This window comes from Dendrobium catenatum, unplaced genomic scaffold (genome assembly GCF_001605985.2).
Source record: "Dendrobium catenatum unplaced genomic scaffold, ASM160598v2 fragScaff_scaffold_390, whole genome shotgun sequence".
In the NCBI taxonomy this organism is placed as follows: Eukaryota; Viridiplantae; Streptophyta; class Magnoliopsida; order Asparagales; family Orchidaceae; genus Dendrobium; species Dendrobium catenatum.
This window is the reverse complement of record NW_021318852.1, coordinates 5,574,566-5,591,831: the sequence shown is the minus strand read 5'-3', so window position 1 is coordinate 5,591,831 and position 17,266 is coordinate 5,574,566. Positions and strand designations below refer to the sequence as shown.

The following is a 17,266-nucleotide window of genomic DNA, read 5'->3' as shown; positions in this document are numbered from 1 at the left end:
ATCTCGTGAATTGCTTCGTCCTTTACCTGCTATCGAACATATTTTATCCAATGGCTAACTTCCGCATACCATTAGCCATCTTGGAACTTCTTAACAATCTTGATACATTTAATCAGTACAACTGGCCTGAATCAATTAGGAGTTTCCTAGTTAAAGAATTCAACGTTGTTGCTTCCAAACAAGCCAAAGGATTTGGCCTTGGTTATGTAAATGGTTTTGTAATGATTTTAATTGTGAGTATTCTTTGCTTTTTCAATAAATGTTTAATTAGTGTACAAAACCTATAACGAAATTATATTGTCTTTAATTTTACAGATTTGGTTTCTTGAACATACAACAATTCATGCTGTAAAGGATGATCGATCCCGGCCTCGATTTACTCGATGGGATGGTAACTTTATTTACAGTGAGAAAGAAGTAATTAGTATGTTTACTCAACTTCAAGATGATGAGGTACGGTCACTATATAATTTTATTGAATTGCGTTTTGATATTGTATTTGTTTTATGGATTAATGAGATGCAATGTATGACCTTTTGCAGATAATTATAGAATTGAAAGATATAACTGATGATGAGAAGGTTTTATTGCTGCTTGTTTCTCCACCCGCAAGTCCAATACGTGTGTAAAAAGTAGAAGAAAAACAAACGTTACAGATAAAAACTTACTAATATCAAATCAGAAAATGCTTCGTCATAGCTTAAAGTTTGAGTTTCCTCGCAGAATATGAAGTCTTCAAAACCGGAACCTTCATTCGATCCTTCCATCTCCTTAAAAACTTTACGACTTAAGGTATTTGAAAATTACGGGAACCGTAAAGACTGTAGAACATTTTAGGTTTAATACAAGAAAGGTTTTTATAACAGAGGTAAAAGCCGCGTATTTCTTTTATTTCCCGCCCATTTCATATACATTACCACGGGGTTAAAGCGTATGGGCTAACGTCGGGTCAATAGGGTAAAGTTGTTGCCAGGTGTCGCGTTATCAAGGCTTACCGAACGTAAAGATGCGTCAGGTGGGAGGACGCAATAAAAAGCAGCATGTTTCTTACAGATTTTAGCAAAATTACAGTCTTTATCTTTACTGTTTTCTTGCCTCACTATTTTCTGGCATTTTCCCTCTCTTTTTCTCACTGATTAACAACTACTACAGCAGATCTAACTCTATTACAGCCCACTACAACAACTATATAGCGTCTAATTCGATTCATATACTTGAATTCGATAAAAATACATTCATTTCCTAATTGTTTTCATTATATTCAACAAATCCAACCTACAACAACCTTAATATTCTCTATAGTTTACCTTAATACATGTTGAATTCTCCTCTACATCTGCCAATAGCAATAACCCCAAATTTATCTCCCAGCTTCTCACGGCTAACTTCAGCACAAAAAAATGTATTTTTTTTACCTGTCGGGTAGGGAGAATGAAAATGGGATGCAAATGCTTAAGGCTAATGCTTAATATACTAATTATTTAATGCACTAACCTCCACTAACCTCCACAATAAATTAAATTTATCTATACCTAAATCCACTAACACCTGTTAGGCTGTTAGTTGTTCACAACCGTTGATTTCAGCTATCCAGAGATCAACCCCTTGCATGCACATATTAGTGGAAAACAAAATCTTGCATGTAAATAAATATTTATATGCTACGGTACTTTGATTAACTTTTAATTAATTATTCTGTTAATTAAATCCTTAGGGTTTAATTTTAGTAATCAAATATATAAATTATTATACTTTGAAACTCCTATATATCAAAATGTATGAAATTAAAAATAGAATTTAATGAAACTAAATAAACATTTTGAGAAAATTTATGCTTACATTATTTTGAATGTTTTGGGTATTACATATATAACTATTAAGTTTTTATCTTTGGCATGTAAGCCCATAGCCCCCATAAAAATGTATATGCTTGATATGGATGGACTTTATCTCAAATAAGTATACCAACATGCAAGCTCTCTTTAATGATCGAACCAGTTGTAAGGAGAAATATAATATGTAGACTATTAAGAAGGCTTGGAGTATTGCTCTTGGTTTTCTAACCCTAACAACCAATTATAAATAGTATGATTCCTTATTTTATATAACATATAAGAAGAGCATGAGACAATCAAGCGGAGTCCACATCGATGAACACATAATCAATGAGGTGGTGTATTCGACAGGGAGCCTTGAATGTAAATCACATGGAATTACAATGTAGTATAAGCTAATAATGGAATGTTGTGCTTATCATTTACATTTAAATATGTTCACTTGTAGCTAATAGAAGTGATTGTATGATTGCCTTGAAAAAAAAAAAAAAACTTTTATTCAATACAACTCCATATGATCATATAGGAGTTGCAATTGACACAATAATGTAACAAATGCATAACTTCGAATCAAATTAAAGTTAAATTGAAGTAGTACTAGATTTTAAATTTATAACATATATTAGATCACTCTTCTATGTACACTTTTTCATTTTAGTCATCAATGCTTAACACCACATATCATAAATAATAATATTAAGTAGTCGTGTTGGGCTTGGGCTCCTTTCCAGTTGGGTCCAAGTCAGAGCCTTTATCGATTCGGACAGTTTTTCTCCCTCCATATTCTGCATTTCACAACTTGATAGATCAATATCGTCCCAGCCCTCCTTGTGTAGAGTGTAACCCCTTAATGCAGATAGAGAAGCTTGAGGTGCCGTCGCCACCTACAGCGGAGCCGGAGGTGCAGTGGCGGGAACCACCGACTATTCGGCGGCTGGAAGAATCGGTCACGAACCGAATCGCTGCGGGTGAGGTGGTGCAGCGGCCGTCTTCGGTGGTGAAGGAACTGGTGGAGAATAGCCTCGACGCCGGCGCCACCTCTATATCCGTCGTTGTTAAAGATGGTGGCCTCAAACTTATCCAGGTCTCTGACAATGGCCATGGTATTCGGGTATTGCCCTTGCGATTTTTCTTCCTCTCTCTAGGGTCTTGTGTGTCCTATATATAGCTTTTTTTAGCATTCTACATTGCATTTCCTTTCGAGATTTCTCTATTTCATTGTCGTTTTTGGACTAGAATCCCAAGGAAATGGCGGTTCCATTAAGACTTCAATTTGGAAAAAAAGCTGTTATAAGCCTGCGCGTTTGTAGTACAAATATGATACGGCGGGGTTTACATCTTTTTACAGCTTTAGTAAAGATAATGCTGTTTGTAACATCGAGTTAAGTTTTGCAGAAACTTTTCCAACTTTCTGAACTTTCTGCTTATGAACTAAATAAGTTATTCTTTCCTGTTCTTCTTGCTATGTTAACGAGAAGAAATAGCACTTTTCATAAGGGGCTGTTTGTTTGCTAGTTTTCAAAATACAGGGGTATTTAAAAACAATGTGAATATATTGAATTTTGAATTTTTTGGTATGTTTGATTTGCTGTAAAATAAAGTTAGCCAATCTCTTTTTTGTGTTTGAGTGGTAGTAAGATAAACTTGCCAAATCCTTGAGATGGGCACAAGAAGTCAGGAACGAGCAATTGCGACAACAAACATTGTGCGGCCGCAATGGCAATAGTGCAAAACATGAGAATTGTGTATGATCATGTCGACGAGGGATTTCGATGACCACAATGGTGAGGGTTCAACGATGATGACCCTCTGTTTCTCACGGCCTCGAGGTTGGGGACGATAAGGATCAATGTTGATTTTGGTGATGGCTTTAGGGAGCCAGATCATTGTGTGGATTGCAAGTGTTACAATGTTGTGTGGGTTCGCTAGGTTTTTTCCATGAGGTTAAGGTCTTTTATTATGAAATCGTCTGATTTGTGCGAATTCAAATTGAGAAAAAATCAACTATGGGATGTATTTTAAACCCCCCCAAAAGATTACTTTGAATTTGTTTCTCACTCTGTCAACCATCTAAAAATTTGTAACACGTTTCGAAAATGTTACACTCTTAATACACCCAATCAAATAAGCCTAAATGAAATAGAAAAATTCTTTTGAAGCCATTATGGGCCACACACAATGATGCCCACAATACTTTATATATTCTTGCAACAATAACAGCAACAACATCAAGCTTTATCCTACTATGTGGGGTCAGCTACATGAATTCTTTTTCTCCATTATGTCCTGTTAAGGCTTAAGAGTCAAATTCTCATTTAAATCTAATAAAGAAAGGTCATTTATAATATTCTCTAACCAATTCTTTTTAGGTCTACCTCTACCTTTCTTAACATAAGTCAAATCAAATACATCTACTTTCCTAACCGGGTTATCAGGAGGTCGCCATTTTATGTGACCAAATCATCTCAGGCGACTCGCTCTAATCTTATCTTCCACTAATGCTACTATAATCTTTTCACGTATATGCTCATTTCGTATCCTGTCTCTAAGAGTAAAGCCACTCATACAACTAAGCATCCTCATCTCTGTAACACTTAACTTAATATTATGCTTCTCTTTTAATGGTCAACACTCTGCACCATAAAGCATTTCAGGTATCACCACCAACAACAACAACAACAACATCAAGCCTTTATCCCACTACGTGGGGGGTATCACCACCATCTTATATAATTTCCCTTAAGTTTGAGTGGGACATTTCTATCACACAACAAGCCCGATGTATTACTCCACTTCAACCATCCAACTTGAATTTTGCTAATAATATCCACATCTATTTCACCATCATTCTAAACAATGGACTCATAATATCTAAAATGCATACTCTTATTAATGACTTGATCGCTCAAATTTACAATTCCCCCGCTAGATCTATTACTACTAAATTACTCTCCATATATTCAATTTTAGATCTACTCAAACGAAAACCTTTAGGCTCTAAGGTTGACCTCCATAATTCAAGTTTACCTTCAACTCCGTCTCTTGTCTTATCAACAAGAAGAATATCATCAGCAAAAAACATATACCAGAGTTACAACCCCTTGCAAATGTCTAGTGAGAACATCCATGACTATAGCAAAACGTTATGGGCTTAAGGCTGATTCTTGATGTAATCCAACAAAAAATAGGAAAATACTTGGTCAAACCACCTTGTGTTTGAATACAAGTAACAACTCTTGCATAATATCCTTCGTGACTTGAATATAAGCATTATTAACCACTTTCTTTTCTAGAATTCTCCATAGCACTTCTCTTGGAACTTTATCATATGATTTCTCTAAATCAATAAATATCATATGTAGATCCTCCTTATTCTTTCTATACTTTTCCATCAAATCTCTCAATAAATTTATAGGTTCCACTGTAGACGTACCAGGTATGAATCCAAATTGATTTTGAGAAACATTAGTATCACACCGCAACCTATGCTCCATAAATCTCTCCCAAAGTTTTAGAGTATGACACAATAACTTAATTTCTCTATAATTCGCACAATCTTGTGCATCATCTTTATTCTTAAAAATATGAATCAACACACTCATTCTTCACTAATCTAGCATTTTTTACTCTTCAAATTAATATTAAAAAGTTTAGTAAGCTTAGAAATTCATTTATCTCCTAAGCATTTCCATACCTCTATTAAAAAATCATCAGGTCCAATAGTTTTTCCACTCTTTATTTTCTTTAAAGCCTCTCTAACTTCAATTTTACAACTACACTGATAAAAATAAAAAAATTTATTTTTATTTAGGGTGCTAAGGTCATTAAAGTCAATCACATTCTCATAATCTTCATTGAAAAGTTTAGAAAAATATCTCATCCACCTTTTTTGAATATCCTCTTATAATAAAAACACTTTTTTATCTTCATTTTTAATAAACTTCACTTGAACTAAATCCATACTGCCCTTATCTCTTTGTTTGGCTAATTTATACATATATCTTTTTGCTCTCCTTAGTATCTAATATATTATAAATTATTAAAAGCTAAAATCTTTGCATCGCATCTTACTTTCTTAGACTTCTTACGGACTTTTTTATATATTTTTTAATTATCAGAATTTTTACATCTAAATCAATTTTATAACAAATCTTCTTATCTTTTATCTTTTTTTGCACATTTTGATTCCACCACCAACTATTTTTACTATTATGAACGTTTCCTTTTGATACTCTAAACACATATTTTGCAATATTCTTAATATCACTAGCTATGTTTTTCCTGCATAATATTAGTTTTCCCATGTACAAACAAAATCTTAATACTTTATCTATTGTTAAATTTGATTTTTTTCATTTAATATGATGCTTTATAGTGCAATCAAGAAATATCACTTTTCTTTAGGGGCTACTTCTTTGCTAGTTTTCAATATATAAGAGTATTTAAAAACAATGTAAATTGAATATATTGAATTTGGATTTGTTTAGGTTTAGGATGTTTGATTTTCTGTAAATAAAGTTGGCCAACCTCTTTTTAGTGTTTGAGTGCTAGTAAAATAAACTTGCCAAATCCTTGATATGGGCACAAGAATGGGCAAATGCGACGACAAGCATTGTGCGAGATCTTGGCAATTGCAACAATATGAATGATGAGCATTGTGCATGATCATGTCGACGAGGGATTTCTATGACTGCAATGGTGAGGGTTCAACGAAGATGACCCTCTGCTTCACCCGGGCTCGAGGTTGGGGATGATAAGGATCATGGTTGATATTGGTGATGGCTTTAGGGAGCCAGATGATCGTGTGGATTGCAAGTGTTACATCTTTTTTTTTTGGGTTTGCTAGGTTTTTCCCATAAGGTTGAGGTCGTGTATTATGAAATCGCCTGAATTTTGCATATTCAAAATAGAGAGAAAATCAACTATGGGATGTATTCGAAACCCCTCGAAAAAATATTTTGAATTTGTTTCTCACTCTACCAAACTTCAAAAAAATTACAACTCATATTTCGAATGCGTTGCACTCCTGATACACCCAATCAAACAACCCTAAATGAAATAGAAAAATTCTTTTAAAACCAAGTTGGGCCACACATAGTGATGCCCACAATACTTTCTATTTTTAAATTTGATTTTTTAGTTTAATATGATGCTTTATACTACAATTAAGAAATAACACTTTTTAAAGAGGTTGTTTGTTTGCTAGTTTTCAGAGTACTAGGGTATTTAAAAACAATGTAAATTAAATATATTGAATTTTGTAGAATGTTTGATTTACTGTAAAATAAAGTTAGTCAATCTCTTTTTTTGTGTTTGAGTGGTAGTAAAGTAAACTTACGAAATCCTTGAGATGGGCACATGAACGGCCAATTGTGACAACAAGCATTGATTAGGATCTCGACAATGGCAACAGTGCAAATGATGAACATTGTGTATGATTATGTCAACGAAGGATTTCAATGACCGTAATGGTGAGGATTCAACGATGATGACCCTCTGCTTCTCTCAGGCTCGAGGTTGGGGACGATAAGGATTAAGGTTGATCTTGGTGGTGACTTTAGGGAACCAGATCACCTTGCGGATTGCAATGGTTATGTTGTTGTGCGGGTTCGCCAGGTTTTTTCCATGATGTCGAGGTTGTGTTTTATGAAATCACCTGATTTGGATGAATTCAAAATGGGGAGAAAATCAACTATGAGATTTATTCTAAATCCCTCAAAAATTACTTTGAATTTATTTCCCATTCTGCCAAACATCTAAATATTTATAGCACATATTTCAAATACGTTGCACTCCTGATACACCCATCAAACAACCCTAAATGAAATAGAAAAATTCTTTTAAAGCCATTTTGGGTCACACACATTGATGCCCACAATACTTTATCAATTTTAAATTTGTTTTTTTTTTTAATGTGATGCTTTATCCGGCAGTCAAGAAATAACACTTTTCTTAAGGGGCTATTAGTTTGCTAGTTTTCAAAATACTTGGGTATTTAAAAACAATGTAAATTGAATATATTGAATTTTGATTTTTTTAGAATGTTTAATTTGGTGTAAAATAAAGTTAGCCAATCTCTTTTTGTGTTTGAGTGTTAGTAAAATAAACTTGCCAAATCCTTGAGATGGGCGCAAGAACGAACAATTATGGCGACATCCGTTGTGCGGGATCTTGACAATGACAACAGTGCGAATGATGAACATTGTGCATGATCATGTGGATGAGGGGTTTTTATGACCGCAATGGTGAGGGTTTAAAGATGACGACCCTCTGCTTCTCCTGGGCTCGAGGTTGATGATGATAAGGATCAAGGTTGATATTGGTGATGGGCCGATGGCTTTATGGAGCCAGATCACCGTGTCGATTGCAAGGGTTATGTTGTTGTGCGGGTTCGTCAAGTTTTTTCCAAGGTCTTGTGTTATGAAATCGCCGGATTTGTGCGAATTTAAAATGGAGAGAAAATCAACTATGGGATGTATTTTAGACCCTCTCAAAATATTACTTTGAATTTGTTTCTCACTCTGCCAAACATCTAAAAATTTATAACACATATTTCGAATACGTTGCACTCATGATACACCCAATCAAACAATCCTAAATGAAATAGAATAATTCTTTGGAAGCCCACAATACTTTATCTATTGTTAAATTTGATTTTTTTAGTTTAATATGATGCCTTGTGCTACAGTCAAGAAAAAAAATGATTTATGTATTTGGATGTAAGATAAGTAGACTTGAGAACAAATACTCAGTGAAACATTAAACTCATGATTTGCCTTTTTTGGGTTGTATATAAAGGTTCATATTGAGATTGTTTGCAGTTAATCCTAATTTAGATGTATTTGTACATTTTACTCGGCTGGTGTAATGCTTCCAGTTATATTATTCTTATAACTTCCTTATAAACTTGCTATTGATAGCTAATGTAGAAATTGTCATTTTGAAAGTATGAAGACTTGCCTATATTATGCGAAAGGCATACGACATCAAAACTTACTTCATTTGAAGACCTACAAACTATCAAATCAATGGGTTTCAGAGGTGAGGCATTAGCTAGCATGACATATGTTGGTCATGTTACTGTCATGACTATAACAGATGGCCAACTACATGGTTATAGGTATGCATTTCTGTAGTCATTGCCCCTGTGCTATCTATTGTTCATTTTCTTTGTGCTTATTCTTTTATTTCCTTATTCTACTATAGAGTATCTTATAGAGATGGAGTAATGGAGCATGAGCCCAAGCCATGTGCTGCAGTGAAAGGGACTCAGATAATGGTAATAAGATTAGAACATCCAGAAAGTCTCATATGGATTAAAATCATTTATCCCTTTCACATTGCTCAACCATTAATGTATTTATGGTTTATGAATTGCGCATATTGATTTCCAGGTGGAAAATTTGTTTTACAATATGCTTGCTCGTAGGAAAGCATTACAGAATGCCAGTGATGATTATCCTAAAATTGTAGACCTTATAAGTAGGTTTGCAATTTATCATACTAATGTCAGCTTTACCTGCAGAAAGGTGAATTATTAGCAATTCTTAAATTTGCATATATGTGTGAAAGATTGGGTGATTTACATGCATGCTATAAATTTCTATGTATTTATTATTTACATATCTAACATCTAAATTTTTATATTTACTTATATAACACTTTAATTGTTATATCACATCAAATAATATGGATCAAAATGTGTTCTTTTACTTCAAATAAGTTAATATTAATGATATTTTTGATATGATTTAGATATTTGAATATTATATAATTAAATAAAAAGACCAAGGTGTTAGATATATAAATATATTAGAATTTATGATATGTATGTAAATCACCCTAAATTTCATTATTATTTTTTTCCTTTTGTCTGATTTGTCCTTTATTTCTGCATATGATGACTTAGCATGGTGCAAATAAGGCAGATGTCAGTACTGTGATTGCTGCTTCAAGGCTTGATGCTATCAAAATGGTTTATGGTATGCCTATTGCCCGTGATCTGATGGAGATAGGTGCTTCAGACAACAATCCTACTCGATCAGTCTTTGAGATGGATGGTTTTATTTCCAGTGCCAATTACATGGCTAAGAAGACAACGATGGTCCTTTTCATCAATGGTATGTGATGCACATATTTTAGAAGCATTAAATATTTAATTCTATAAATTTTGAAAGCTTCAATACTTATGTATAAATCTGATCAATCCTCCCAGCTATGTGTAATATTGTGTAGAATGTTTTTTTTTTACTTTGTGTCATCCGCAGAAAATTTTCATCTTACTTTGTATTAGTGGTAAAATGTGAAATTTGGGCATGTATCTGAATGAAAATTTAAAGAAAAACGTTATAATTACCTTTGAAAATCGTTCTTAAAGTACCTTGAAAGGTATCTTAGTTTCAAGAAAAATGCCCTTCTTAATTAACGTCAGTATGGCAGAAGTTTTGTGGAAACCTCAAATAGATAAACAAAGAAAAAAAAAGCTATCATCCTTCTAATTGATAAAAAGGCTATCTAAATACAACATGTGATATGCCAGGGGGGCCACCTTGTGGGGCTGAGGGGAAGATATTTAGAAGGTTCCTAATTAAGGGATAATTATTTAGAAATATTTTTTAATTATGTTTATATTATTTAGGAATGTTTCCTAAAACATGTTTAATTGTTTAGGAAGGTTTCCTAAATTATTTTTATTTATTTAAGAAGTATTTAATTATTTAGGAAGGTTTCCTAAATCATGTTTAATTGTTTAGGAATGTTTCTTAAATCATGTTTAATTGTTTAGGATGATTTCCTAAATTATATTAGGAGAAAATCAATTGAAACATATTAGGATAGAGGTTGAATTTGGAGGGAGGGAGGAAGCTTTTTTTTTTTTTTGAGGGAGGAAGCTTATTTAAATCCATAATAGTGTTTATTTTAGGTTTATGCATATTTTGTTTTGAGTGCTATATTTTTCTTTGTGTGAGGGATCCTAGTGGCGTCTAGGGCTTAGGAGAGAATGGCCTCCTCTCGGAAGAGGACTATTTTATCTTAATTTTGTTATTTGATTTCTTAGTAATTAAAAAATATGTTTTGTGCTGAATTTCTCTTGTTCGTTGGTAGTTTTTTATACCAAGGAGAATCAAATTGGTATCAGAGCAGTGTCCTGGACCGAAACATCAAGCTTTCCTCATTGATTTCTGCTGAGTTCTTCCTCATTGTTTGCTGAATTTTGTTGTTTGAAGATCAGATTCGCGTCAAATTTGCTGATTTTTGCTATTAAAGCCTTGATCCGAGTTCCGATGACTAGAAGAAGAGTTGAGGCGTTGAAATAAAAGTTAAAAGGGGAAGTAGGGCAACTAAGAGAGGATATGAATTTGATGAATGAACATATTTCAGAGACAGAAGGTTTGGAAATATGGAAGATATGATGAAGAAAATGAGCAAGATGCAGTCGAAAGCTTCACTGACAATTCCTAAGGTTGAACCAATGGAAAAAGAAATTTTTGAAGGAGATGATGAGAAGGCTCATGGAGATGCGATCCAAAATACCATCGATGGTTCCAATTACTAACCCTAATCAAGATTTGATTGGGTTTCTCTTGGCCAAAGCTAAAACGAATGAGATTGGATAGGAAGAATTTGACGAAAAGAGCTCCTTTCATCAAGAGCTACCTCCTAGGGCTCCGAGAAGGGGGAAAATAGGGTTTTAAGATGGGGGGACAGGAAGGGAGTTTTAGTGTGGAGGTGGTGGAGTGTTTAACTACTATGGGAGGCTTTTTGGGTAAGGGGAGTGGGCGATCAGAGGAGGAGGAGGACAGGCCGAGCCATGGGGATTAGGTCATGTGAGGTGGATGGAAGAAAGGTGGGAGTCCCATCCTCAATACACGAAGGAAATATGTAGGGATCACGATAACCACTACACTAGAGGAGGAAGAAGCTGCTGGGGTGGTGGCGATCCTAGGGTGAAAAAGTTGAAAATGCAAATAATTGAGGAGAAGAAGAGTAAGAGTTCAATAAGTGATACACAAGCTTCTTCCGGTGATAAACAGATCGACAAAGGGAAAGATGTGAATGAAGAGGGTAAAGAAATAAACTCGCAAAGCCAAGCTGATGGTGATGATCAGGAAATTTACCGCATCAAATTACCCAAAGCAGCAAAGATTGGTGAAGGTGAGTCAGAACATCAAAACCATACAGTCGTCTTTACCATAGGGGATGCTCTTCAGGCAATTGATATGAACTAGGATAACTATTGGGAACTTTAAAAATGAGGAATCTTTTGGAGGAATTCAATGAAGATCATGGACTGTGGCCACTAACCATTCTTGGTGCACGTGGGCACATTTAGAAAAAATTTCTAATTGTATTTATGCTGTTTAAGAATGTTTTAATTACTTAGGAAGATTTCCTAATTATGTTTATGCTATTTAGGAAGGTTTCCTAATTGTTTTTATATTGTTTAGGAAGGTTCCAATTGTGTTTAATGTGTGTGAGGTCTATTTAAGGGGGAGTTTTATTTAGGGTTAAGGATAAATGTGTGTTGAGTTTATTTTTTAGAGTTTGGTGTGAGTTTCCTAGTGGCTGCTAGGGTGTATGGAGAGTTGGTCTACCTCTCGAATAGTTGATCAATTCCATCTTTCATTATTGTTGAATAAGTAATCAAGAATCAACCCCCATATTTGTATTCCTGCATTTATTTTACATCTATTTTGCTATTTTTACTTCCATGACTCATCAGACTATGTTTCTATATACTTATGACTCATCAGACTATGTTTCTATATACTTAAAAATATGCATTTATGGGTTAAATTTGATTTTGTTTATATATACTTAAAAATAACCTCATTATGTTTATAGGGTTAATTGCAAAATAGCCCCCTCATTATTTTGTATATGGCTAGTTTAGTCTTAGAGTATCATATTGCTTCAATTTAGTCTCTCAACTATTCAAAATTGATCTAAAATGGTTCATTCAAGATGAAATTGAGATTAATTTTGTACAGTTGAGGTAGTAAATTGAGATTAATTTAATATCACAATAATAACATTATGGACCATTTTGAATCAATTTTGTATAATTGAGAGATTAAATTAGAGCAATATGATACTTTGAGACTAAATTAACCACACACGAATAGTCTGAGGACTATTTTGGAATTTTTCTATACATATCAACGTTTTGAAAAACCGGATCGGACTGGCTGGTTCAACCTTGAATCGGTCGGGTGGCTGGTCCGATCCAGATTAAAAACCAACTTTGCATCGAATCGGATTGAACAGGCAAAAACTGGCAGTTCAACCGGTGAACCGCTAAATCGGTTCGAGTTGGAAAGAACTGGCCGTTTCTATCAAAAAAATTAAATTTAAAATAATATATTTTAGTTTATTAACTTCTTTTAACTTTTTTTTTTAATATTTTTATTAAATATGATGATTAATCATAATATATGCATATTATCTCACATATCTCACATAATGTATTTAGTAAAAAAATATGTATTTTACACTGTATGAAGGGTTAAAACAACTACCTTAAACTCTTATAATGTGGACTAAAAATGTTGCATGAATATGATAGGTACCACTTGAGTATTTCAAGTGATTCCTATCGGATCTAAGCCAAATCACTAATAATCCGCTGTTTTCTATGGAAAACAGCCACCAAGCACAAAAACAGTGGAAAAATCTGAGAAGAATCATAGAGAAAATAGGAGAAACAATTGCAAACGATAGAAATTTCACTAGTCGATGCAAAAGACAATAAAGATACAAGTTTCCTTCAATCCGAGAGGAAGGAAAAACTCTCCAACAATCTCCGGTATTATTATGTTAACTTTATCAATTTTTAAGAACCGTGAACCTCTCATTTCGGTTCATTGTCTGGTCCGATTTTCACAACCTTGACATATGTATATATATACATATACTTGTATGAATTATTTATATTCATAATCATACATTTATATTTAAATGGATATATGCAAATATATATTTTATAATTTATGTCTTTCAAGTAGACTATATTAATGGACAATTCATTTGTTCTCCATAAGTTAACAAATTGAACACAAATAAAAAGTTTTGGCTCATGTACTTAACGAAGCGAGTCGAATAAAACTTGAGCTCGTTCAATCTCAACTTGTTTACACCCTTACTTAGGATAAATGTTCATTATATTGTAGCTTAGTGGGAAAGTAGCAAGAAATGGAAGTGGCGACAATAACATAGTCAAATATAGTGGGACTGTAGCATGACAGGAAGGTGGAAAACATCAGAGAATTAACATGCATGAATGAGTTGGTGTGAAAAATAGGAAGATTGTGAAAATCAGACCGAGCATCAAACTAGAAAAAGGAGAGGTTTAGGGTTTAACAGTTCGATTGAAGCTTAACTGGATGACGTAATAAATATTAAAATTATTTAATAACAACAACATCAAGCTTTTATCCCTCTACGTGGGGTTAATTACATGAATGTTTTTCTCCATTGTGTTCTGGTAAGAGTTAAATTCTCATTTAAATCTAATAAAGAATGGTCATTTCAAATATTCTCTAACCAAGTCTTTTTAGGTCTACCTCTATATTTCTTAATATAAGCCAAATCAAATACATCTACTTTCCTAAATGTGTTATTGAAAGGTCGTTGTTTTATGTGACCAAATCATCTAAGGCGACTCTCTCTAATCTTATCTTCCACTAGAGCTACTCCAAACCTTTTCACATATATGCTCATTTTGAATCATGTATCTAAGAGTAAAGTCACCCATCCACCTGAGCATCCTCATCTTTGCAATACTTAACTTAATATTATGCTTCTCTTTTAATGGCTAACACTCTGCACCATAAAGCATTTCAGGTATCACCACCATTTTATAGAATTTTCCTGTAAGTTTGGGGGAGACATTTCTATCACACAACAAGTCTGATGCACTCCTCCACTTCAACCATCCAACTTGAATTCTGCTAATAATATCTCCATCTATTTCACTATCTGTCTAAACAATAAACTCAAGATATCTAAAATGCATACTCTTATTAATGACTTGATCGCCCAAAATCACAATTCCACCGCTAGATCCATTACTACTGAAATTACACTTCATATATTCAGTTTTACATCTACTCAAACGAAAACATTTACGGGCTGTTTGGTATCGAATTTGTGCCTGGATTTAAGAAGGATTTAAGGTAAATCCAGCCAAATGGTTTTTGGGGGTCATCTAAATCCCAAGCTTGCGTAAACCCGGGATTTACGAATTTATGACGTAAATCCGCGTAAATCCAAATCCCATCTAGAGTTGGATCGGATTTATGACGTTGGATAAAATTGACACCCCTAATTATAATTTAAAATATGCATTTATTAGTAGTATAAATATTAATTAAATAATTGATTATTAATAGAATAATTAATTAATTAATTATAAGTATAATTAGTAATTAAAAATTATTAAAATAATATATAAAAATTAATGAAATGATAAATGTAAAATAGTAATTAAATTATTAATTATTTTGAATTATGATTAAATAATTAATTAAATAATTATCATTATAATTAGTATTAACTACTAATTTAAATAATACCTAAATAAATAATTTGATAATTAATATTTCAATCATTTGCTAAGTTATTAAATAATTAAAGTAATTATTAGTAAAATATTTAAGTGATTAATGAAATAATTAATAATTATATATTGATGTTATTCTGTATTATTCTTTCATATTTAAATATCTAACTATTTTAAATCCTACAATCTGTTGCCAAACAGTTTCTCAGAATTTACTAGGATTTAACATTTATCATACCAAACATTTTTCAAGATTTAACAACCTCATGATTTACTAAATCCGGATTTAATCCTACTAAATTAAATCCAATCCAATACCAAACATCCCCTTAGACTCTAAGGTAGACATCCATAATTCAAGTTTACCTTCAGCTCCCTCTCTAGTCTTATCAACAAGAAGAATATCATCAGCAAAAAATATATACCATGGTACAACCTCTTGCAAATATCTAGTGAGAGCATCCATGATTAAAGCAAGAAGATATGGGCTTAAGGCTGATCCTTGATGTAATCCAACAGGAAAAGGAAAATATTCGGTCAAACCATCTTGTGTTTGAACACAAGTAACATCTCGTGCATACATATCCTTAATGACTTGAAGAATATAAGCATTATTAACCTCTTTCTTTTTAGAACTCTCATTAGCACTTCTCTTGGAACTTTATCATAGTTAAAATTATTTAAATAAAAAAATAAATGACATAATAATGATATGATAATTATTTAATGATAGAAATTTTTTATTTAAAAATAATTTTAGTTTACATATAAATTTATAAATTTAATATAAATTATTGCTAATTGATGCTATATATTTGTGTAAAAATTCAACTATAAATTATATATTAAATTCACATTATAAACTTGCATTTATACATCATTCATGTTAGATTATTTATAATTAATAAATAGATAAAAATTAGTTTTAATTAATATATTTAAAAAAATTAAAATAGATATTATTCTCATTATTAAAAAAATCAAAAATTTGTTTTAAAAGCATATAATGTAAGTGTTTTGAAGTAGAAAGCTTCAACTAAATTGCTTAGTTCCAGATCACTAGGGAGCTTTGTTTAATTTTCCTTATATAATTTTTTATTTATTTATATGTGTTAGGAATCATATGGGGTGCTGGGATTATGTGGGTATGTTTTGTTGGAGCTTAGTTTGTAAATATCATTATAGATATTTTTTTGCTTATCATAAGATTAAAATATATTATGTTTAAATTAATTTACTAAATTTAATAGTCAATTTGATATTTTATATCAATTTGATTTATTTAATTATTTTAATTGGATAGCAATTGAATCGAGTAGTTCTTAAAAATCAGGACCGGTTCAATGAACTGACGGTTTAGATCAATTCACATCGGTTTGATGTTGAGCCAATTTTTAAGATGGATCAAACTGGTCATATGACCTATTTATGGTTGAACCAAGCGGTCTGATCCAGTTTTCAAAACCATAGAAAATAGTGACAAATGTTTGGGGAGGAGGCATTCAGAAATATTTTTCTTAAGAAGCTCAAAAAGTCTGTTTAAGATTAAAATGTTAATTTTTTTGTTTGTCATTAATGTTGGGTTTATTCTTAGTATGCTAATCTTGTGACAGTCAATTGGTTTCACCTTTATCCGCCTTAGCATTGGCTTAGGGACTCCTCATTGATGCATCTTGGAGATTAGTAATGATTATTGATTGCTTAAATCTGACTCAACATCTCATTTTATAGGTTTATTACTTTATTCAGATAAATTTTTCTGGTGTATTTCATTTATTAGTGGATCATGTCGCCCTATGTTTCTCCTTTTAATCTCATGAAACCAGCTCTGATGTATTTCTCTTTTTTTTGTTAGATTTTTTACTACAAA

General features: G+C 32.5%; 1 protein-coding gene across 2 annotated transcripts in view; it reads left to right on the top strand.

Moving 5' to 3' along the window:
- The first annotated feature begins 2,573 nt into the window (after positions 1-2,573).
- LOC110097545 (DNA mismatch repair protein MLH1) overlaps positions 2,574-17,266 on the top strand; it is a 72,016-nt gene continuing 57,323 nt past the window's right edge. For both annotated transcript variants that reach the window (XM_020823979.2, XM_020823980.2), the window contains exons 1-5: positions 2,574-2,946; positions 8,783-8,955; positions 9,042-9,114; positions 9,230-9,364; positions 9,745-9,955. In XM_020823979.2, coding sequence (XP_020679638.1) covers positions 2,686-2,946; positions 8,783-8,955; positions 9,042-9,114; positions 9,230-9,364; positions 9,745-9,955 — 853 coding nt within the window. In that variant the 5' untranslated portion in view covers positions 2,574-2,685. The remainder of the gene's footprint in view (positions 2,947-8,782; positions 8,956-9,041; positions 9,115-9,229; positions 9,365-9,744; positions 9,956-17,266) is intronic.